General features: G+C 35.6%; 1 protein-coding gene across 1 annotated transcript in view; it reads right to left on the bottom strand.

The window, feature by feature from the left end:
- Positions 1-22,364, bottom strand: part of PLXDC2 (plexin domain containing 2) — a 463,678-nt gene that overhangs the window by 224,933 nt on the left and 216,381 nt on the right. Inside the window, exon 3 of the mRNA XM_032167336.2 lies at positions 15,052-15,198. Within this exon, the coding sequence (XP_032023227.1) occupies positions 15,052-15,198 (147 nt within the window). The remainder of the gene's footprint in view (positions 1-15,051; positions 15,199-22,364) is intronic.

Below are 22,364 nucleotides of genomic sequence, written 5' to 3'. Positions count from 1 at the left end.
TTTATTTATTTATTTATTTATTGAGATGGAGTCTCGCTCTGCCACCAGGCTGGAATGCAATGGCTTGATCTTGGCTCACTGCAACATCTGCCTCCCAAGTTCAAGCAATTCTCCTGCCTCAGCCTCCCTAGTAGCTGGGACTACAGGCATGCGCCACCACACCCAGCTGATTTTTGTGTTTTTAGTAGAGACGGGATTTCAACATGCTGGCCAGGATGGCCTTGATCTCTTGACCTCGTGATCCGCCTACCTCGACCTCCCAAAGTGCTGGGATTACAGGCATGAGCCACCACCACGCCCAGCCTATTTAACCTTTTAAAGCCACAGTTTGCTCATCTGTAAAGTCAAGACACTTCTTCGAAAGGTTATCATAAGGATCAAATGACCAAATAATACCTGGACCATCATAAGCATTGAGTCAATGAAATATAACAATATACTGTGTACATGAAGGTGTCTAGCAATAGTTCTTTAAAACTAGTTTTCTAAACAAGCATAGCTCCTTATTTGATTCCTAATAAATAGCTGAACATTATTTATGTTATTTCAAATACACCAGTGCATTATCACAGCTCTTAAATAATTAAACCAATTCTGGTAAATTGTTTTTCTAATAGAATTGGTATCACAATTAGACATGTTGCCAGGCAATGTTATGATGTCTTCATTTTTGTTATATTAAAATAATCATAAGTATTGTATATGCAGGTGTTAAAAGAATGAAATTAACATTTAATATATTAGACATTATGCTAAGTATTTTGCCTGTAGTTAGTAAGAGCGAATGCTAAAATCAATAGGGAGAAGGATAATGAGAAGCAGGACATTTGTATAGTCTCAAAGCATCTTTCAACAAGATTTTTTTAATTACAAAAGGAAAAAATGGTAGCTTTACAGTGAAAAGACAAAACTTGGTAGGTATCACCTTAACCAGGTAATCAAAATTAACCTCACCACTAATGAGACATATTGTCATCATGTACCTCATGATATGATGCACAAGGAAGGACAAAACATCATCCCCACCGTAGTATTGCCAGAAACAGAGACCTACATTTAATCATGAAGCAACAGTAGACACTCAAAATCAGGGACATTGTACAAAATAACTGGCCAATACTTTTTAAGAGTGTCAAGTTCATGAAAGACAAAGACTGAGGAATTCTTATAGATTGAAGGAGGCTAGAATATTTGACAAATAAATGCTATATGGGTCCTAGGTTGGATCTTGAATAAGAAAAAATAATTTGCTGACAATTAGCAAAATTGGAATAAAGCCCATGGATTAGTTAATAGTATAGTCCCAACGTGAATTTGTTGATATTGTCAATGGTACCATGAGTATACAAGGTGTTAAAATTTATGGCACTAGGTGAAATCTACATGGAAACTCTTTAAAAATTTTTTGCAAGTTTTTTATAAGTCTGAAATTATTTCAAAACAAAATTTTACAAAAATAAAGGATAAGTGACAAATTCAAATCACCAGTAGGCATTAGGGCTAAGACTTCAATCCAAACGTGTTGGGCTCCAAAACTCTGCATGTTGACAACTGTATAATTTCTATATTTCTTCTTTTATACTACGTGACTCATTTCCCACCTGTTACAAGCTTTCAGTGACTCTGTTTTCTACCTGGAATCTTTAATATTGTCAGTCTTTTCCTCTTGGTAGACATAACAACATAATTTTCTCTAAAATTTAGTAGTAGTAAAACATCATTTGAAAGCAACTAGACGCATGAGGCCAGAGACACAAAACAGAGAAAATTTGAGAAAGGCACAGAGCAGTCTAATCAGATCAAATGCACCAAATAACAGGGACTGGGCTAACAGAGCACCAAGCTGGGCTGAGTCCTTACACCATCGGCAACACCTGGGCCTACGCCCAACAGGGGTCCCTGCTCGCCCAGTGACCAGCCCAGCCTCAATGACTTTTTTTTTTTTTTTTTTTAACATTTCAGGATCAGATGTTTTCATTTCTTACCCTCTAAATATAGTTCCAGGAGCCTGTCTTCTAAATGTATAAAACATTTACTTTCTTTTTTAAAATTCTCAATGGTAATAGTCATTTCATGCTTTATTCCCCTATTAAACTGAAATAACTTTGTTTATAAAAGTAATATAGCCCAGGTGCGGTGGCTCACACTTCTAATCTCAGTGCTTTAGGAGGCAGGAAGATCACTTGAGACCAGGAGTTTGACAGCAGCCTGGGCAAACTGGCAAGACCTTGTCTCTACGAAAATAAAAAAGAATTAGCTAGGCATGTTGGCCTGCAATCCCAGCTACTGGGGAGGCTGAGGCAGGAGGATTGCTTGAGCCTAGCAGATCCAGGCTGCAATGAGCTGTGATCACACCACTGCAATCCAGCCTGGGTGACAGAGCAAGACCATGTCTCTAAAAATATAAAAAATAAAAGTAATATAAACTAAAAAGTGGTTGACAGAAAAAATATAAAATTGACAGGCTTTCACAACAAGCAAATATCAAAGATGGAAAATAAAATATGGAAAGGCATATATGTGAATAAGAGCATTGCAAACTTCCTTGTTATACCCTAAAGTAAGATCCTGCTTCCAGACCATAAGTGAGCCTAGTGTATCCCAAAATAAAATAGCATAGTGGGCAGGATAACTAATAATGCTTTTACTATGCAGAATTTTTTTTAATGGGATTTTAACCATTCTCATACTCTGGGAGGAGTTGACAGACATAGGTCATTAATCCGGTCCCTGAAAATTCTGGAAACCTAATTAAAAGATCAAAATGTTCATGGAAAGGGTCTGATCAATACACAAATATACAAACAGAGAAGTGGCTACTTCTTTCAGAATAAAGTCCATCAATTGAATTGATTTTCTGAGTTAGAAATTCTAACCTCTTCAGCACTTTTTTCACAGCAGAACTTAGAACTTAATTAATCCTGGCTATTGAATGGCGCTCTTCAAAGGAATATTCATAAACTGAAAAACAAAACGTAAACATTTGCAATTAGCTGATGCTGGTGCACATGAACTTGAGAATAAGTGAACAATCACCTATCTTTTGACCTCTCTCACTGCATGGTTCCCAGCAAACACGAGGCTACAGTAGCTTGCCTATACTTGCAAACACTGAGAATTATTCCTATTAGTTATGTGATATTTACAACTCAGGCAGAGTTCAGAGAGTCCAGCTGTTCAGGGATACAGAGAGAGTGTGACAGGATTTTATAAAGAACCCTTCAAGGAAACATGGGGTTTGGATGAGAGCCAGAAGAAATTGCTTCTAGATTTTTCATGCTACCCTAGAAGCAAGTCAAGAGAGTTCTCCAAGCTTCTCAAACCTCGAGGTGCAAATGAATCACCCAGGGTTCTTGTTACAATTCAGATCCAGATTCAGGGGGCTGAAATTCTGCATTTCTAGCAAGCTCCTGGTACTTCTGATACTGCCTCCTGAACCCCACTTTGAGTTACAAAGCTCTGTTATATAAGTGGCCTTTGAAACTCCAAAACCGTCGCTGTAAGGAAACTTTGGCAAGAGTGAAATAGGTTAAGAGGATGAACAGACTTGTTTCTGGAAAACATAATCTCACTTTACCTGGTAGCACTTGTATGCCCTAAAATTTTCCATTGACAGAACTGAACTCTAGAGGTTCCTGCTAGTCAAGTGTCTTTAAAACTACGATTTGCAGAACCTGAAGGTTGTGATGTTTTTGTGACATCCTTGACCAATGATCCTCAAACAGGGCAAGACAAAAAAGTATTTTGTTGTGTTTATCATTCAGATAATGGAAAGGTCCTTCCTTTTCTCAGTTGATAACAATCTGCCTTTCAGAGAACAAACTCTCTAATTTCCAGTCAGTGGAAAATGACTGTTTTAAAGGTAAGTGTTTGCATAATAATTATTATTATCGATGTAACAGACATCTTGGACACTATGCCAGGTATTGTTTTAAGCATTGTATAAATGCTAAATTATTTAGTCCTAATGACAACCTTAGGAGGTAAGTGCTGTTATTACTTCCATTTAATACATGAGGAAGTAATTAAGAAAGAGTAAATAATATGCTCATTGTTAAACCTCACAGTTGGCAAAGTGAGGACTCAAATCCAGGCAGTCTGGTTCCAAGTCCATGTGTGTTGACACTACTTCAAGCTGCCACTCCACTAACATGTTAGGATGAAATGTTCCTAACACACAGAAACGATGAATCCTCTAGGTGATGGGTACCCTAAACGCTCCAACTTGATCATTACACATTCTATGCATGTAACAAAATATCACCTGTACCCCATAAATATGTAAAATATTATGTACCAATTAGAAAATATTTGGAATTCAGTGGGTAAAGTTCATGAGCGAAGTGACTAAATAATTCAAAATTCAATTTCTGATTGAAATTGAAATTTAGACCAAGTTCAATTTTAATTCTTCATCCTCCTTTGCTAACGTCTCTTTTTTTAAAAAAAAAATTATTTGGAAATAATCTCATATGAAAGAATAGTTACAAAAAATAATACAAAGAGCCCCCCACATCTTTTTTTAATGCAGATTCATGTTTTCCATTTTGCCACATTTATCAACTTTCTGATTTTTTTCAAAAACTAAGTACATTGATGCTGCTCAACACAGTGTCCGAGAGTTGCTCCCCCATGACATCCTTTTTGCATCCTACAGTTTAGCCCACATAGAATCAGGACTAATGTGCCTCACCTTGGCCCAGTTATTAAACTTGAACCTTACTTGGCATTTCTTTTCAGACAGATGCTGCAGGGTAGGAAATTTCTGGCAATTTATCATTAATAGAGAGTGGCTAATAGGGTTTCACTTTAGTCCCGTTGGCATTTTAAAAGAGCACCTCTAGCAAAATGAGAAAAAAAGATGCCTATTCTCTGGGGCTGGGAATTCCAGGCACACTAGACATTCTGATGGGAATGCAGTTTATAAACAATCCACATAGAAACCTGGCCATTTTGCATAGGGTATTATCCATCCATCACCTAAGTGATATGCTATAATTAGGTAGAAAGGAACAGACAAAAATAAAGATATTGGGACCAGGTATAAAAAATATTTCTAAAATATACTGAAATACTAACCTACCCAGGAAATCTCAATCCTCAAACACAATCTTTTATAATTTAAGATTTTTCACAACAATTAAGATTATTTGCTTTCAGATGTGTTTACTCTAAAAAAAAATTATATTCCATTTACAGTTTGCTAAGTTTTCTGTTATGAAACATTTTCTTTCAAAGGAGTCATGTAAAATCTTTATCATTTAATAACTTTAGGATGAGAATATGTTTTACACTCATGTTATCTAAAATTAAACCGTCGTAAGTCTTCATAGGCTCCTGAAGAGATGGCAGAAAAGATGATAAGAAATAAGTTAGAAAAGAGAATCTCAGGTGAAAGGCAGAGTAAATACCTGCCTTGTTTACCGCACCTGAGACATGGTTGAGGGGTCTCCTTTTTAGCAGCCTTTATGATTATAAAAGTTTAATATGAAACCTTCTAACAGGGTTTATCAGAAACCTAAAATGTTTGCCTCACTCGTGACTTTAAAAGGTGAATAGATATTTACCTATCTGGAATTATTTTACAGCCATCACTGGTAACAGAGAATGTATTATATTACCTTTCATGGCTAATTTTATGTAAAAGAATGGTGCACATCCTCCACTAAAGACCCAAGATGAAGAAATAAGATTAAAGGATAATGAAATAGGAACTCATATATGATCTGTCAAATAAGAAGGCAACTTGTTGCTTTGGGAAGCTAAGATTTGTTATATGCAAAAGAAATGGATCAATGTGAATTTCTTAAGGCTGCTGTCCTCAAGGCTCTCCAAAGAACTTTCCATGTCTAAAATTTGGTTCCTAGATTCAGGAAGAATAGCAAGGGTAGATTAAATTATTAGTAATATGCATGTATTCATGTCATTATGTCAGTAAAAGGAGTTGGTTAACTTCAGCATATTAGGTGGGCTTAAGGAATTTTTACTCTGTCGTGAGTGCCATCGGCGGGACAGGGGCAGATTGTTCCATGTAGTTATTGGCTTCCAGGCTGGGGGACAAGCCCATTTCCCAGGCATGCAGAGAAATACAACTCAGCCACTCTAATCATATTAGTTTTGTGCAATGAAAAAGAGTCAGGCCCTGGAATAATACTTGGGACAAAGGGGATTAACCTCAAGTTTTGTAAGTGACCTAAGTAAAATTCAAGTAAAATGAATCAACGGTAGAATTTGTTAAACTACATAAGTAACTATAAAGTGCCATAAAATCTCATTTGAATATATCGTATGTGGTAGGCAGGACAGACATTACTAACACAACTACTTAGTAGTAGATGAAATTGACAGGGAATCTACGGATTTGCCCAAGGTCTCATAGTTGTAATAAACTTGAATTTGGATCTGATGACACCAAATCCTATGCTTTTGAATCCCTATTATTTTTTCAACAAACTAATCTATGATTACTTTGGAATGTACATCTGTTTCTTAGGAAGTTGAAGACTAGAACACACCTTTTAAATATCCAAAGAGAATTCCTTTAATATTTTATAACTATAAGAATGTTCTGAGTATTTAGAATTTGATTAGAGCGAAAATATGAATAGTATTGAATAAAATATTACATTATGTCCAGTATATTTCTTCCTTTATGTATGTAAAAGACTATTAAACTGAAATTAAGCTAAAGAGACATATGCAGATACAACTTATCCCAGTCTGTTATCAAACTTGAGGAAAATCCTACAAGCAAAGACAAGTAAGACCAGGTTGATAAACTTGTGTCTCATTTGAATTGAAGCAACTCAAAAGACAGAATGCAGCAAGTTTATTCAACTAGTCAAATGTAAGAGTAAATAAAAAGCAACCTATTGTTCGACATTATGAACAGAACTCAGGCAAAAATGTGCAGTCTAGATAATAGCCTAATAGAGAAAGTAAATTAAATTGCCTTTCAATTTAATCATTTTGAAAAATGAGCACTGATTAACAGATTTTTTGATGCACAAAAAAAAATAAACATGTCCAATATGAAAAACCAATTTACTGAAGTCACCATAAACAGCTAAACTTAGTTCTCCCAACATAAACATTACGCAAATATGAGACCCACAGTAATGCTAGCTGAGGCAATGAGTTATTTTCCTGAAGGGTATAAAAGAACCCTCCAGAAAGCATAATTTTTTAAATGAAATTTTCTATGTATATTCAAGTAGTCAGAAATGTCATCAAGGACAGTTCAATATAAAAACTTTAAACAGTCAACACATAAAAAGTCATACAAATTTCATCAAAAACCTTACCTGCATTTTGACAGATATAGAGTGAGACAGACAGAGAACAGCAATTCAACCATTTCATTTTGCTGGTGTTTCATATTTAAAGAATCAATCTTCCTACCAACATATAGAAAGATAAAAAAAATTTAATCCAGAGTATGTTTATGTCTGGCAAACAGTGTATTGGCAATTGCTTGGGAAAATATATATATACATAGAAAGATAGAAATATATAGATCTATCAATCATCTTTACTTATCTATTCATCCATCCATCTATTAATGTATTTGTCTACCTAGCTATCTTTCCATCTACCCATCCGTCTATCCTATACCTATATATCTATCCATTCTTCCATCCATCATCCATCCATTCATCTGTCCATCCATCCATGCATCCTTCCATCCATCCATCCATCCATCCTTCCATCCATCCCTCCATACTTATGCATCTATGAATTTATCTATCTGAGAGAGAATCTTAGAGAGACTCAGGTATTAACTTATTCGGGAATGACCAGACGCTAAGTCAGTTTAGCAAGACTCCCCACACTTGATATCTGGCCATCCTCAATACTGATCAAACCCTCATCCCCCACCCTTGCTATCTAATCACCCTGACCCTCCTTCAGTAAAAATCCTCACAACTCAGTTGAGGCACAATCGCCATTTACTTTTCACGTCTCCTCTTATAACTTTCCCTCCACTGACGCCTACTCTGCTCTTGGCCATATTTTCTGTCTTGCCCATGCTACATTCAGAATTGAGCTCAGTTCTACATCAAGGTTCTTTCCCTCATTGCAATAGCCCTAAATACAATCTGTTTTTACTGCTTTAACTACTTTCTTTGACAGGATTATTTTTTTGTTGTTGTAAAGAATTAGAACCCTCAAATAATACTACTCATCAACAGTATCGTTTTGTTGAGGTTTTCAGTGTCCTTTTATAACTATTTCATTTTTTATTGTCAACATTGCACTGTGAGGCAGCCAAGGCAGGCATTTTTACCCCCTTTCTTCCAGGTTACAAAATTGAGGTGCAAAGAGGCCAGAATCCACAAAATTAAGTGTTGGAGCTAAGGTCTCCTAACTTCAAACACTGGACTCCTTCCACCAGGACAGAGATATATCTGTAGGAGTTGTGAATCGGAATGTCATCAACTGTCATTTCAGAAGACAAAATAATTCTAATACGTCTGGCAGTTGAATCAAACTCTGTGTCCAGAAATAAATTAAATAATATGGATGTAGAAATATAGAGGAAAATCACAAAAATATGGAATTTGAAATGTCTACCAAGAGGGAAAAGAACAAGTCCAAGCTGGTTTCTAGGTTTACAGTCAGAAACTTTTACATTTGCAACCTGAAAACTGTGTGGCTCTGAATGAAGGGCAAAATACCCAGATAACTGTGAGAATTTTAATATAAAGTGCTGCCTCATTGCTTACCATATGGTAGGAACTCATACCAATTCTTCACTTTGCTTTATCTAGAAAGACATGGTCTTTGCCTTAATTTGTCAACTGCAAAACTTAGGTTTTAGCATCTGCTTATTTTGCAATGATTTAAGAAATGTTATTTAAACAAAAATGACAATGGAGAAATTTGAAAGCACATGTAATCAAATTCCAGTATACACATTAAGTCATATAAATACTAATGATTATGGTTGAGATGATAAAAGGAAAGAAATACCAATGTATTTGGGCATGTCAAATATGTGAATTAAATGATTTCTAAGTTTTATTCTGCTCTGAAATTAGAAGATATTATTATGGATGGGAGAAAAGGAAAAACTTACTTTATTTCCACCCTCCTCCTCTTTCAAGAATATTATCTAAGATTCCAAAATAGTGTTTGGACCACATTTATACACAGTGATGGTAAAGGGGGAAATATTTCTTTAAAAAAATAATGTTCCTAGGTAAAACATCTCTTGTACTCTCTTCCATTTCAAGGAGGGAAGTGGGTGGGAAATTGCCTCTTCTGGGAGGGTCAACATTCTTGCCTTCTCACTCTACCTCTTGCTTACTCAGGGCTAAATCGTTAGCCCTCTGGCCCTGGGACTATCCCTAGCTAACTCTTTCTTTTCTTTTTTTCTTTCTTCTTTTTTTTTTTTGCATAATTTGTTGACAGAATATATATTCTTGGGCATGCAAATGACATGAACTGGTGATAAGATTTGAGAAACTCCCTTCTTCCCCCTGAAGCTTAAATTTAAACCCTGTTTCCAGCCAAATTACCAGAGAGCTTTTTATGTCAACGAGAACAAGAGCAAAGCTAATTAATAAGGTGGATTCGTGTTTGCAATTTTCCATTTTCCTTTGTGCTTAACTACCTCAGTGACATGAAGTATGTGTGTGTGTTTGTTGCATGTGGATGTGTATGTGGACATTACTCAGCCCCCTGGTCATAATATTACCTTAATATTAAAATTTTGTAATCTTTTGTAACTACTTGATTTTATTCTCAGAAAGGCACAATGGAAATGAAACAGAGAACCAGGCAGGATTGGAAAGGTAGAAAGGCCAGTTGAGGAAATGCTAAAATATGGATTACTCTATACAATTTGGAAAGCTCAGGCTAATATTTAGTAATTGCATTTATGAAAAAAGAATGTAGGGAATTTAAAAAATATTCTAGCAAATAAATTTATAAGATCTAGGCTGTAAAGCTTATTTAAATGAAGGAGTTCACATAGCATTTTTTTTCAAATTGAAACTAGTTAATATTATCAATCTTGTTGTTATAAATGGAAGTGTGTGTCAGTGTGTTTTAATTGTGTGTGTGTTCATGTGTGTGGTGTGTGTGTGTTTTCTGTTGAGAGTCCTAACAAAGTAGATACAGGACCAATATCTTCTTTATTTCCATAAATAAAGTTTTACTGGAACACAACCATGTCTGTTCATTTACATATTGTCTATGGCTATTGAACTATAACAGTAGAGTTGAGTAGTTGTGACAGAGACCATAAGGCCTGTAACAACTAAAATATTATCCGGCCCTCTTGAGAAACAGGTTGCCAACCCCTGCTATAGAGTCCAAGCATGGTCCCTGGATTAGTGGCATGAGCATGACCTTGGAATTCGTCAGAAACGCAAGTTTTCTGGCCCATCCTAGACCTACCAAATAAGAGATTTGTTTTTTATACTAATAAATAAAAGCACAGGAGAGCACAAGACTGTGGCTAGCAAAGCTCTGTGCTGAGTCAGCCTTGCATGAAACATATCATGAAGTAAAAACTATAATGATGGAATCAGATCTGACAAGACAGGGGCCAAACATATTCAAAATTAAGAGAAAGAGTATTAAAAATAGGGTTTATACCTCCACTGTCATTAACAATGATTCCAACCCTAAGTGTATATTGCGTCTTGAGATACAATATAACCATAATAGCACATATATATATATATATATATATTTAACCTTTATTCTAGGGTCAGCAGTATGTGTGAAAGTTTGTTACACAGGTGAACTGATGTTATAGGAATTTGTTGTATGGATTCTTTCATCACCCAAATATTAAGCCTAGCAACCAATAGTTACCTTTTCTGCTCCTCTCCCTCCTCCGACCCTCCACCCTTAAGTAGACTCCAGTGTCTGTTTTTCCCTACTTTGTGTTCATAACTTCTCATCATTTAGCTCCACTTATAAGTGAGAACACGGTGTATTTGGTTTCTGTTCCTGTATTAGTTTGCTGAGGATAATGGCCTCCAGTTCCATCCATGTTCCCACAAAAGACATGATCTTGTTCTTTTTATATGGCTGCATAGTATTTCATAGTGTATATGTACCACATTTTCTTTATCCAATCTGTCATTGATGGGCATTTAGGTTGATTCCATGTCTTTGCTTTTGTGAACAGTGCTGCAATAAACATTCACATGTGTGTGTCTTTATGGTGGAATGATTTATATTCTTCTGGCTATATACCCAGTAATAGGATTGCTGGGTTGAATGGTATTTCTGTCTTTAGGTCTTTGAGGAATCACCATACTTCTTTCCACAATGGTTGAACTAATTTACACCATCACCAACAGTGTTCCCTTTAATCTGCAACCTCACCAGCATCTGTTTTCTTTTTTTACTTTTTAATAACAGCCATTCTAATAGGTGTAAAATGATATCTCACTGGGGTTTTGCTTTGCATTTCTGTAACCATCAGTGATACTGAGCTTTTTTTCATATGCTTGTTGGCTGCATAAACATCTTCTTTTGAAAAGTGTCTGTTCATGTCTTTGCCCACTTTTTAATGGGTTTTTTCTCTTGTAAATTTGTTTAAGTTCCCTATAGATGCCGGATATTAGACCTTTGTCAGATGCATAGCTTGCAAATATTTTCTCCCATTCCGTAGGCTGTCTCTTTACTCTGTTGATAGTTTCTTTTGCTGTGCAGAAGCTCTTTAGTTTAATTAAATCCCATTTGTTAATTTTTGCTTTCATTGTGATTGCATTTGGTGTCTTTGTCATAAAATCTTTGCCTGCTACTACGTCCAGAATGGTATTGCCTAGGTTGTCTTCCGGGGTTTGTATAGTTTTGGGTTTTACATCTAAATCTTTAATCCATCTCGAATTGATTTTTTTGTATATGGTGTAAGGAAGGGATCCAGCTTCAATCTGCTGTATATGGCTAGCCAGTTATCCCAGCACCATTTATGGAATAGGGAGTCTTTTCTCCATTGCTTGTTTTTGTCAGGTTTGTTGAAGGTCAGATGGTCATAGGTATGTGGCCTTATTTCTGGGCTCTCTATTCTGTTCCATTGGTCTGTGTGACTGTTTTTGTACCAGTAACATGCTGTTTTGGTTACTTCAATCCTGCAGTATAATTTGAAGTTGGGCAATGTGATGCTTCCAGCTTTGTTCTTTTTGTTTAGAATTGCCTTGGCTATTTGGGCTCTTTTTTGGTTCCATATGAATTTTAAATAAATTTTTCTACTTCTATGAAGAATGTCATTGGTAGTTTGATAGGAATAGCATTGAATCTGTAAATTGCTTTGGGCAGTATGGCCATTTTAATGATATTGATTCTTCCTATCCATGAGCATGAGATGTTTTTTTCCATTTGTTTGTGTCTTCTCTGATTTCTTTGAGCAGTGTTTTGTAATTCTCACTGTAGAGATTTTTCACTTCCCTGGTTAGCTGTATTACTAGGTATTTTATTGTTTTTGTGGCAATTGTGAATGAGATTGCCTTCCCGATTTGACTCTTGGTGTGGCTGTTGGTGGTGTATAGGAGTGCTTGTGATTTCTGAACATTGATTTTGTATCCTGAAACTTGCTGAAGTTATTTATCTGCTAAAGGAGTTTTTGGGCCTAGACTATGGGGTTCTCTAGATATAGAATCATGTCATCCAAAAACAGGGATAGATTTACTTCCTCTCTACCTATTTGGATGCTCTTTATTTCTTTGTCTTGCTTGATTGCTCTGGCTAGGACTTCCAATACTATGTTGAATAAGAATGATGAGAGAGGGCATCCTTGTGTTGTGCCAGTTTTCAAGCGGAATGTTTCAGCTTTTGCCCATTCAGTATAATGTTAGCTGTGGGTTTGTCATAGATGGCTCTTATTACTTTGAGGTATGTTCCTTCCATGCCTAGTTTCTTGAGTGTTTTTAATGTGAAGGGTGTTGAATTTTGTTGATAGCTTTTTCCACCAATTTCTAACTCTGAAGAAATGTTTGTTAATGGCTTAAATACTCATGGATAACCAAGAACCCAAGCTGTGTCAATGGCAGAGTATCTAAAATAAAAGCCTCTAACAATTGTATATATTTAAAAATCAACATAAAGAGCACCAGGTAAGTTACAACCAGAAGTTCAAGTCCTTCCATTTATGTTTGAGGCGACCTCAAGTGTTAAAAGCAACAAACAATGTCACTGCCACACTAACAATAAGAAAAAAATGGACTGTCTACAGTATTATCATTTTTCATGAGACAATCAGAGAGCTGTCACAATGCAGCCAAGTAAAACCTATTGCAAAGAGAACAGGCTTCTTTAAGGAGAGGCAGGACACAAACTGTCTTATCTTGGGGGGGTGGCACAGAGGAGACAGATGGTAGCCATATTTGTATAGAAGAAGAAACCAGCTAATACTTTAACTGAGGAACTCCTTTCTCTGCCTATAGATGTCACCCATAGTGGCTGACACTAGGACTAGGCCATGTCACAGAATCTCCATGTGCATACACCAACATTCAAAATTCCACAAAGTATATTTTATGTTATTAAACACTATAAGTGCCATAGTAGGAAGGTTGTCAAATGCAATAGATCCCAGAAAGACATTGTTAAAATCTAATCTTTATCATTTTCTCTTCTTTTAAAAATCTGTTGGAAATTCCACCATGAATTATTTCTAAATCTGTCATCTTGCCTACCTGGGGTTGCCTGAATATATAAAAAAACTGGGGTGGGGGTGGATGATGGAATTTAGCAAGGAAAGGCAGCTACTTCATTTGCTTCTCAGGCTCAGAAAGCATGTGCTCTACACTGAAAATTCAATGAATCATCATGGTATACTATTCTTAATTTCCATTTAGCTTTTAGCAGTTGATTTCCTGATAATAGGAACATCTACATATAAACAAGGAAGGCCACTGCCAAAAATTTGATATTTAACATTTATCAAATCAATGCCTCTCTAAATAACTTCAGCCATTGACTCTATTAGTCCTGCCTTCATATCAATAATGACAAAAGTGCTTGAAAGGTTAAAGTTGTTTTCTTTTCACTTCAGGTCATACTAAACTGAACATCTCATGGGTTCATCGATGACACTATCACCACTGTTACCCAGGCCAGCAAAACCAAATACCCTTTAAAATGTGAAATCTGGCATTTATCATAAAATGATGATCAAAGAACATTCTCAGAACCAAGTGTGATAAATTTTACACACACAATTTGAGCATCAGCTTTGCTACCTAGGTTAACACCCCAGTTTACCACTTTCTAGTGGAGACCCTTGGGCAGGTTATCTGAATTTTCCAAGACTCCTCCGTTCTCTTATCTACAATGTGTGATGTAATAATATTTAAATCATAGGATTGTTGTGAAGATTGAAAAAGCTAATGCATTTGAGCATTCAGGCTGGCCCTTGAATAGGCTTTTCATGACCATGTAAGGAAAGGGGGGCTGGTATTAATATTCCCTCTCATCTCCAGTTTATACATGCAGAAAGCACCTCAGAATAGTTAAATTATTTATTTCAGGAGACACTAGGAAATAACGAGCCCAGGCTTAAAATATCAGTCTGATGCTTTCTATATTTAATTATTTTTCTTTACATGAAACGTCTTCATTTAAGACCATAATTTGGTCTATATATGTTACCTAAGTCATAAATGACTTCAGTTAAATCTTTGGTTAAATCCAAGACCAACAGCAATAAACCCATGTAAATGGGAAGATACCAAATTCAAGTAATTTTTTAAAATGTTCTATACACTCAGGGATTATAAGAAAACTAAAAATAATCCAAGATAAAGCTCAATTTTGAATCCAATATACGTTCATCAGATATACTAAGAAAATTGGTTCAATTAATGGCAGTTTATCAAAACAATTCTATTTCATTTTCTTTAATATCTTATATGCAATAATTAATCTAAATTACAATTACAGAACTGAATACACTTGAAAAGTGATTACCACAGATAAGGCCATTCTAATATTTAATTATCAAACTTATAAAAGAAATGGCTATAGGCCAATTAAAGCAACTATTTTTTCACAGTAGGAAAAACGAACCCTGAATATCAAAACACTTACTGCAGCTTGCCGATGAGTATTGGACAATATTCCATGAATCTTCACTTTGTCTTTTTCCATTTGGTCTATGTTCACCCACAAGTCCCGGCTGGCAGAATCAGATGGACCATATATTCGAGATATATAGTAATTGTGGTCTGTATCCTCCTGCAATAATAGATAATAATGTATATCAAGAACAATTCTTTTAAAAAAATCCTATTGAACTCAAGAGTATTAATAGTCTTTAAAAGTGCCAACTGATTTAACTAAACTCTAAGAGAAGTGAATTTGGATTAAATAAACCGATGTGCACACACACATGAACTGTAAGAAAAAAATGTTAAATAAATAGCTCTATGATTTGAATAATAAAATTTAGAATGTGAATTTTGTCTAGTTCATTTATTATCTAAGTGCTACTCAGATAAAATAAAATGATTCCTGAAATCCAGTAAAACCATGAATCCCATGTATTTTTTCACAAATCATCAACTGAGATATATATGTAATTGATTACAAAAAGGAAAATAATATTCTATGTAGTATTGTAAATAGATTTTGCCTTGTGACTAAAAGAAAGGCTATGATCCAAATGTACATGTGGAGAATAGTGATTAAATGTTTTTTATATTTAACAATTTCAATATATATTTCCTTCTAAGTTTTGTATTTTACGTGTGTGTGTGTGTGTGTAAAATTAGTAGTCTTCTTTAGAGGAAACTGTTAAATATATAAGACTTAGAAGGAAATACATACTGGGTACAAAGATCTAATCTGTCACCAGAACAAAAACGTCCTTTTGAACAAAAATGTCTCTTTTGAACTTTTTACTAAAAACTTAAGGTATAAGTATGATTAGTAATAACAAATTCAAACTTCCTTAAAAATAAGGTTATATCAGGGCCTGCTTTCAGCTAATGGTCCTAGAAATGGAGGCAATATATTTTTTCCTTTAATTTTAGTTACTACATTCTACTTTTATTTGAATTTCATTGTTGGTGTTACCATACTGCCTGTCACAAAGCCTTTATTCATCATGTTTCCCACTCAGTGAGGAGATGTAAATGTTTTAAGAGGCAATTTTGATGAGAAATGCCCAGAAAAATTATATGATTCTTGGCTAATTCTGATTGTAATGTTTTATAACGATGAAATCAATTTGAGGAATTAGTAGACAAAAAATATTTTAAAACATTCAGGTAAATGTAAGAAAAAAATGTTGAATAAATAGGTCTATGATTTGAATAATAAGGTTTAGGATGTGAATTTTGTCTAATTCATTTATCATCTAAGTGATAATTAAATATAATAAAATTATTCTTGAAATCCAGTCAAAACATGAATCTCATGTATTTTTTAACAAATCATCAATCGAGATATATATGTAACTGATTACAAAAAGGAAAAGAATATTCTACACAGTATTCTAAATAGATTTTGCCTCATGACTAAAAGAGAGACTATGATCCAAATGTAAATGTTGAGAATAGTGATTAAATGTTAACAGTAAGTTTTTTTATGTAATAAAGACCCTAGCACAGTGGCTCACACCTGTAATCCCAGCACTTTGGGAAGCCAAGGCGGGCGGATCACCTGAGGTCAGGAGTTTGAGACCGGCCTGGCCAACATGGCGAAATACCGTCTCTACTAAAAATACAAAAATCAGCCAGGTGTGGTGGTGGGTGCTTATAATCCCAGCTACTTGGGAGGCTGAGGTAGGAGAATTGCTTAACTCTGGAGGCAGAGGTTGCAGTGAGCCAAGATTGTACCACTGCACTCCAGCCTGGGAGACAGAGTGAGACTATATTTCAAAACAAAACAAAACAAAACAAAACACCCTAGGTATATCTGCAATTAAACTCTGGGTATGGAACACAAATTACATGTATACCTTGGTGAAAGAAAAGAAAGGTCTGCAGAGAAAGAAGAACAAAGAGGATGTAAAGAAAGAAGAAGGAAGATCATGCAGCCCCCAAAAGCTCTGAAACTTCAATGGGTTTCCAGCCCTCCCTCTGTTCCAGAACCTCATAATGACACTGATAGTTTGGGTTGTCTGAGGGTAAAACACACTGTGGATGTGTCTCTGGTATGTATTCAACTCATCTGTGTGTATTGGGCTTCACCACCAGAAGATCTGGAGGTGGGAACCTTCCTTGACATTGGGCACAAGCCATTTTGCTCATGTTATTACACTGGTCACAGTGGTCGGTGGCATGCATGAGCAGATAACCTAAGAAGGAGCAATTACTGAGACATTCAGGAATTTAGGTAGAGAAGAGATCATTTCCCTTGTTCTGATTGCCGAGATGTGTGGCTGTGAGACCTGGAACCACTGGCTCCATTTTGCTACTATGAGGAAATTCTGTCTGAAGATGAGGCAAACACATAGCTAAAGAAAGAATTGCAGGCTGGACGCGGTGGCTCATGCCTGTAATCCCAACACTTTGGGAGGCCGAGGTGGGTGGATCACCTGAGGTCAGGAGTTCGAGAACAGCCTAGCCAAAATGGTGAAACCCTGCTCTGCTATAAATACAAAAAATAGCCAGGCGTGGTGGCAGATGCCTGTAATCCCAGCTACTCAGAGGCTGAGGCAGGAGAACGGCTTGAACCTGGGAGGCAGGGTTTGCAGTGAGCCGAGATCGTCCTGTTACACTCCACCCTGGGCAACAGAGCAAGACTCTATTGAAGAAAGAAAGAAAGAAAGGAAAGAAAGAAGAAAGAAAGAAAGAAAGAAAGAAAGAAAGAAAGAAAGAAAGAAAGAAAGAAAGAAAGAAAGAAGAAAAGAAAGAAAGAAAGAAAGAAAAAGAAAGAAAGAAAGAAAGAAAGAAAGAAAGAAAGAAAGAAAGAAAGAAAAGAAAAGAAAAGAGAGAGAGAGGGAGGGAGGGAGGGAGGAAGGAAGGAAGGAAGGAAGGAAGGGGAGAAAGCCAGATCCCTGAGCAAGTCTATCTAGATGTGACCTACTACTGGACTTGTTCACTTCCATGAAACCTTGAGTCTTTTTCTACGGTTAAATCACCTTGAATTAGGTTATGGTCAACCGAAAGAATCATAACTGAAAAAAACAGGTCTTTTTACTTGCAACTAAACTTAAGCAAATTTGAACAAGGCCACCTAGAATTCATTTCATTGAATATTTTCTTCAAAGCCACCCCTTCATACCATTCACTGAAAATTTTTAAAAATTAAAAATTAAATTATGTAAAATAATAATTCATTTAATTTTTCAGTGAATAGTATAAAAGGTGGTTTGGAAGAAAATATTCAATATGTTTAAATCAAAATTTATTTTTTTCCCCTATTGGCAGTATTATTACAAAGATTTCAGGAACATTGAAGTTAAAGATGTAATCTTTAGGTGAATTACATAACAGATTCTATGATGCTGCAAAATTTCCCTATAAATCGGGAATATTACTAAATAGATATTTTCTTTAAAATGTCAAAATTTCAGAATTGAGTTCAGAATAATTTTTGAAATCGGCATTTATAAAATAACCTTGGCATTTTCCTTAATCTTTGGATTTCTGTGATTAGTTAAGAAAGAGTCTTGAAGTTATCATAAAGAACATCATTGCACTTAAATAATGAATTACCTACAAAAATATACACGATTTAGTTTAATTACAAAGTCTACCACTGACATACTATGTGAAAATACACCTTCAGTTTTTCTTAAGTCAGACCTGCCAAAAACAGTATCACATCTTTGAAATACTAGAGCTTGGTATTTGACTTCTATAGCCCACGCTTGCCAAGTTGTCATGGCAACTTTTATTCAAAAAGGAAGACAATTTATTGTTTACTTAGGAATGCAGAGACACACATTATTAAATTCCAGAGGGGTGTTTGGTTCAGATATTCAGAAAAGCCATAAAATAGACTTCTCAAACATGTGACATTTTAGCACTAGTAAATTATTCAAAACACGTCTTATCCTTTCTTAGGAGTAATGGCACTTAAAGAGTTGTCAAAAGCCACTTTGAGTACAAAGATTTTCATTTTCTGTTCAAAAGTAAACCATTTCTAACACCATAGAAAATAAAACAAAACACTACTGTGATATGCCTAGTTGCCAATTCATTTAGGAAACCAACTGTTAGAGAAAGTAGGTGGCACAGTGTGTGGTATTAAATCGTGTAAATCCATGTTTCTCGAAAATGCATGGAAATGTGCAGCTGTAGACAAACAGCGGACCTACACCAAAAATACGGAGGAAAAGTTATCATAACCACAGCTTAGCCATTCTGCAGCAATCAATCTACATCATTCCTAACCCAAATGCTGCCTTCTTTTCTAGCATGGGTGTTGACTTTACGATGGGTAATGTTTATGAATGCCTCACATTGCCTCATGCAGTAATGATATTTGAACTCCAGCTTCGTTTCATTTAGAACTTAAAAAAAGCCAAAAAAAAAAAAATAAAATAAAAGATCAAATACATATTGTATGACTATCAGTGTAGTAGTTATTTGATATACATGGATACTTAAAACATAACCAAAATTCTTAGTACGATTATTTAATATTGAATCAATTGGCCACCCCTTGAAGACCATTCCTTAATTAATAAAGGAAGATTATAATTTGAGTAGTTCTTGCCAAGTCTTAACAAATATATTGCATCCTTATAAGAGTGATTTCACAAGGGCTACACAGTTCATTTAAAGATAAATCTACTTTAAAATACTACTTGTGAATATTACACTCCTCAGAAATAGAGTTAATAAACGAGTTCCCTGTGCTCTAAGAAAAAAACATGCTGATATAAGAAACCAAAAGGACATGATGAAATAACTACAGGAGAGAAAGATTGAACTGGTAGTAGTCAGGTAAAGAATTACAGATGAACCCACTACAAGCCAGAATAAGCATGACTAAATTACCAGTCAGGACACAGGAAATAGCCCCGAGGTACACATAACATGAAATGGAAAAGAACAATGAAATAAATGTCTGGGATGAATCGTATGGATTGAAGGCTGGTGTTGCTAAAATTCGTAAGTGGAAGCCCCAATGCCCAGTGTGCCTGTATTTGGAAATAGAGTCTTTAGGAAGGTAATTAAGGTTAAATAATGTCATAAGAGTGGGGTCCTTATTCAATAGGATTAGTGTCCTTGTAAGAAGAGATATGAGATTCATTTTCTCTCCTTCCCTCTCTTTTTAACTCTCTTTATCTCTCACGTGAGGATACAGAAGGAGGCTGTCTATAAGCCAGAAAGGGAGCCCTCACTAAGAAGCCAAACAGCTAGCACCTTGATTTGAGACCTTTAGCTGCCAGAACTGTGAGAAAAAAATATTTCTGTTCTTTAAGCCACCTAGCCTATCATATTTTGTTAAGGCATCTCAAGCTGACAAGACAAAAGTCATCACATAAATTGCAGGGGAGAAAAAAGGAGATCAGGTGCATATGTAGTTGTTGTAGAAAAAAATTAAAGATATATTAGAAAAATGTTTTTCTGAGATTAAGACTTGAATTTGAACATCATGTCTTAAGAAAATCTGCCATAGCATTTTGAGTACTGCAAAATTTCCTAATGAGGTTTTCAATAGATTAAACAAGGAAGTCTTATAGGCATCTAGAAAGATAAACTGAGTTATCTATATGGAGGAAAAAAATTCAATAAGCTGGTACCTGGTACCTCTCCATAATATCTGATAATAACAATGTTTATACAATCTCAGAGAATAAAGTTGTGACTGAAGAATTTTTTTGTTCAGTCAAGTTGTAATTTAAATATATAGGCAACAAACATATTTCTAACACATACAAATATACAGAGAATATGCCACCACCAAGAACTTCTTAAAAATGTAATGCCTAACTATACACTGAAACAACCAATGGGTGAATGAATGTACCTATAATAAAAATTCCGTAACTATTAGCTGTATTCAGCATGTGGTTATCTATGGGAAGAGAGAAACTATAGCAAATCTTCTGATGGTGATCACTGTCTCCCTGAAAATTATGTAAAGGGAAAAAGGACAATTTCATTATTATGGTTATAAATCAGAATGCTATTACTATCAACTATGAAAATATAAAAATAACTACCTAATGTTTCATAGCAGGCAATTGACAGATAGATCTGAAAGTATAAAAATATAGTTTTAAAAATAGTAAACTCAAATTTTAATGTTTTAGGTAACCTTTTAAGGTAAAAGTCTGAAACTAGTGGCCTTCAGGTTGTATACCTGGCACTGAAAGCCCATTATTTTCCTCAAACATAGTATCGTCAGCTGAAGAATCATGAGGTTCATAAGTTTGGAAAGAAAGCTTTATTTCTGCTTTCCAAATTCTAATAAACTTGGGAAAGGTGAGGGAGGGGATAGGATCTTTATCTCACATTGCATTTCATGTAGTCCACTCACAAACCAGCTGAGAGCTACCAGCCATTCTGCAAGGCAGCTCCTCCAAGCTATAGTCTGGCCACCCTGCAATGGGAAGGGTATCCTCCAGCAAAAGTCGAGAGCAAGACGGGGATTTATGTTAATTAGGGTAGCTGAGTATACATATTCAATAAGCTACAGGAGGAGTCATGAGTATTTATGAAAGGAGAAACACGTACAAGTGCAATCAAGCTTTGTGCCTCTTCAAGGGTCACATGTACAAAAAAATGGTGTTAGCATGATCCAAGGGTGGAGTTTTGGGCCTTCCAACATCAAAAGGTAAAGCCAAGGACACGAAAACTCTCACTGGGCATCCTCCTTGAGTCAGTAAAAACCTGTCCAGTGTCAGTCTAGTTTCAGGAAGGGGTGCATTGGGAAACTGGCGAGTGGTAATGTGGAAACAGCAAAGTGGGAGGGGGAATTCAGTCGCTGCCTCAGATGATTGGCTAAGGCTGATAAAGGAATGAGTCATCTGTTTCTTGTTTTCCAGAGCTGATTTCTGCTTACTCCTTAGAAAGAATTCTGGTTAAAGGTTAATAAGGAAGCGGCGCACTGAGGCATGACTGATCTCCCATCCCACCATGGCCGGGAACTCAGCTGTTAAGGTTTCTCTGAGGTCCTCTTGGCCAAGAACGGTCGATTCAGCAGGTTGCAAGCTTAGAATTTTATTTTTATTCCTCAGCAGTTATGCTATAATCTCAGTTTTACAAAGTTACATCCATTCAAATATGAATGTGTATATTTCTACTCACTTATTTCTCTCTCCTCTCTGATAATTTGTCTAAAGATATGGGTGGGAGATATTAACCTTATATTGACCGGTTAATTCTAGATGATGGAATTTAGGATTCTCCTCCCTCTCACCTGTATTATTTGAATTTTTTATAATAAACACATTATATGCAAACCATTTTTTTCTTTTTCTCTATGTAAAGCTTTAG

This window comes from Hylobates moloch, unplaced genomic scaffold (assembly GCF_009828535.3).
Source record: "Hylobates moloch isolate HMO894 unplaced genomic scaffold, HMol_V3 SCAFFOLD_2, whole genome shotgun sequence".
In the NCBI taxonomy this organism is placed as follows: domain Eukaryota; kingdom Metazoa; phylum Chordata; class Mammalia; order Primates; family Hylobatidae; genus Hylobates; species Hylobates moloch.
The sequence above is the reverse complement of the archived record's forward strand: the minus strand, read 5'-3'. Positions and strand labels throughout refer to the sequence as shown.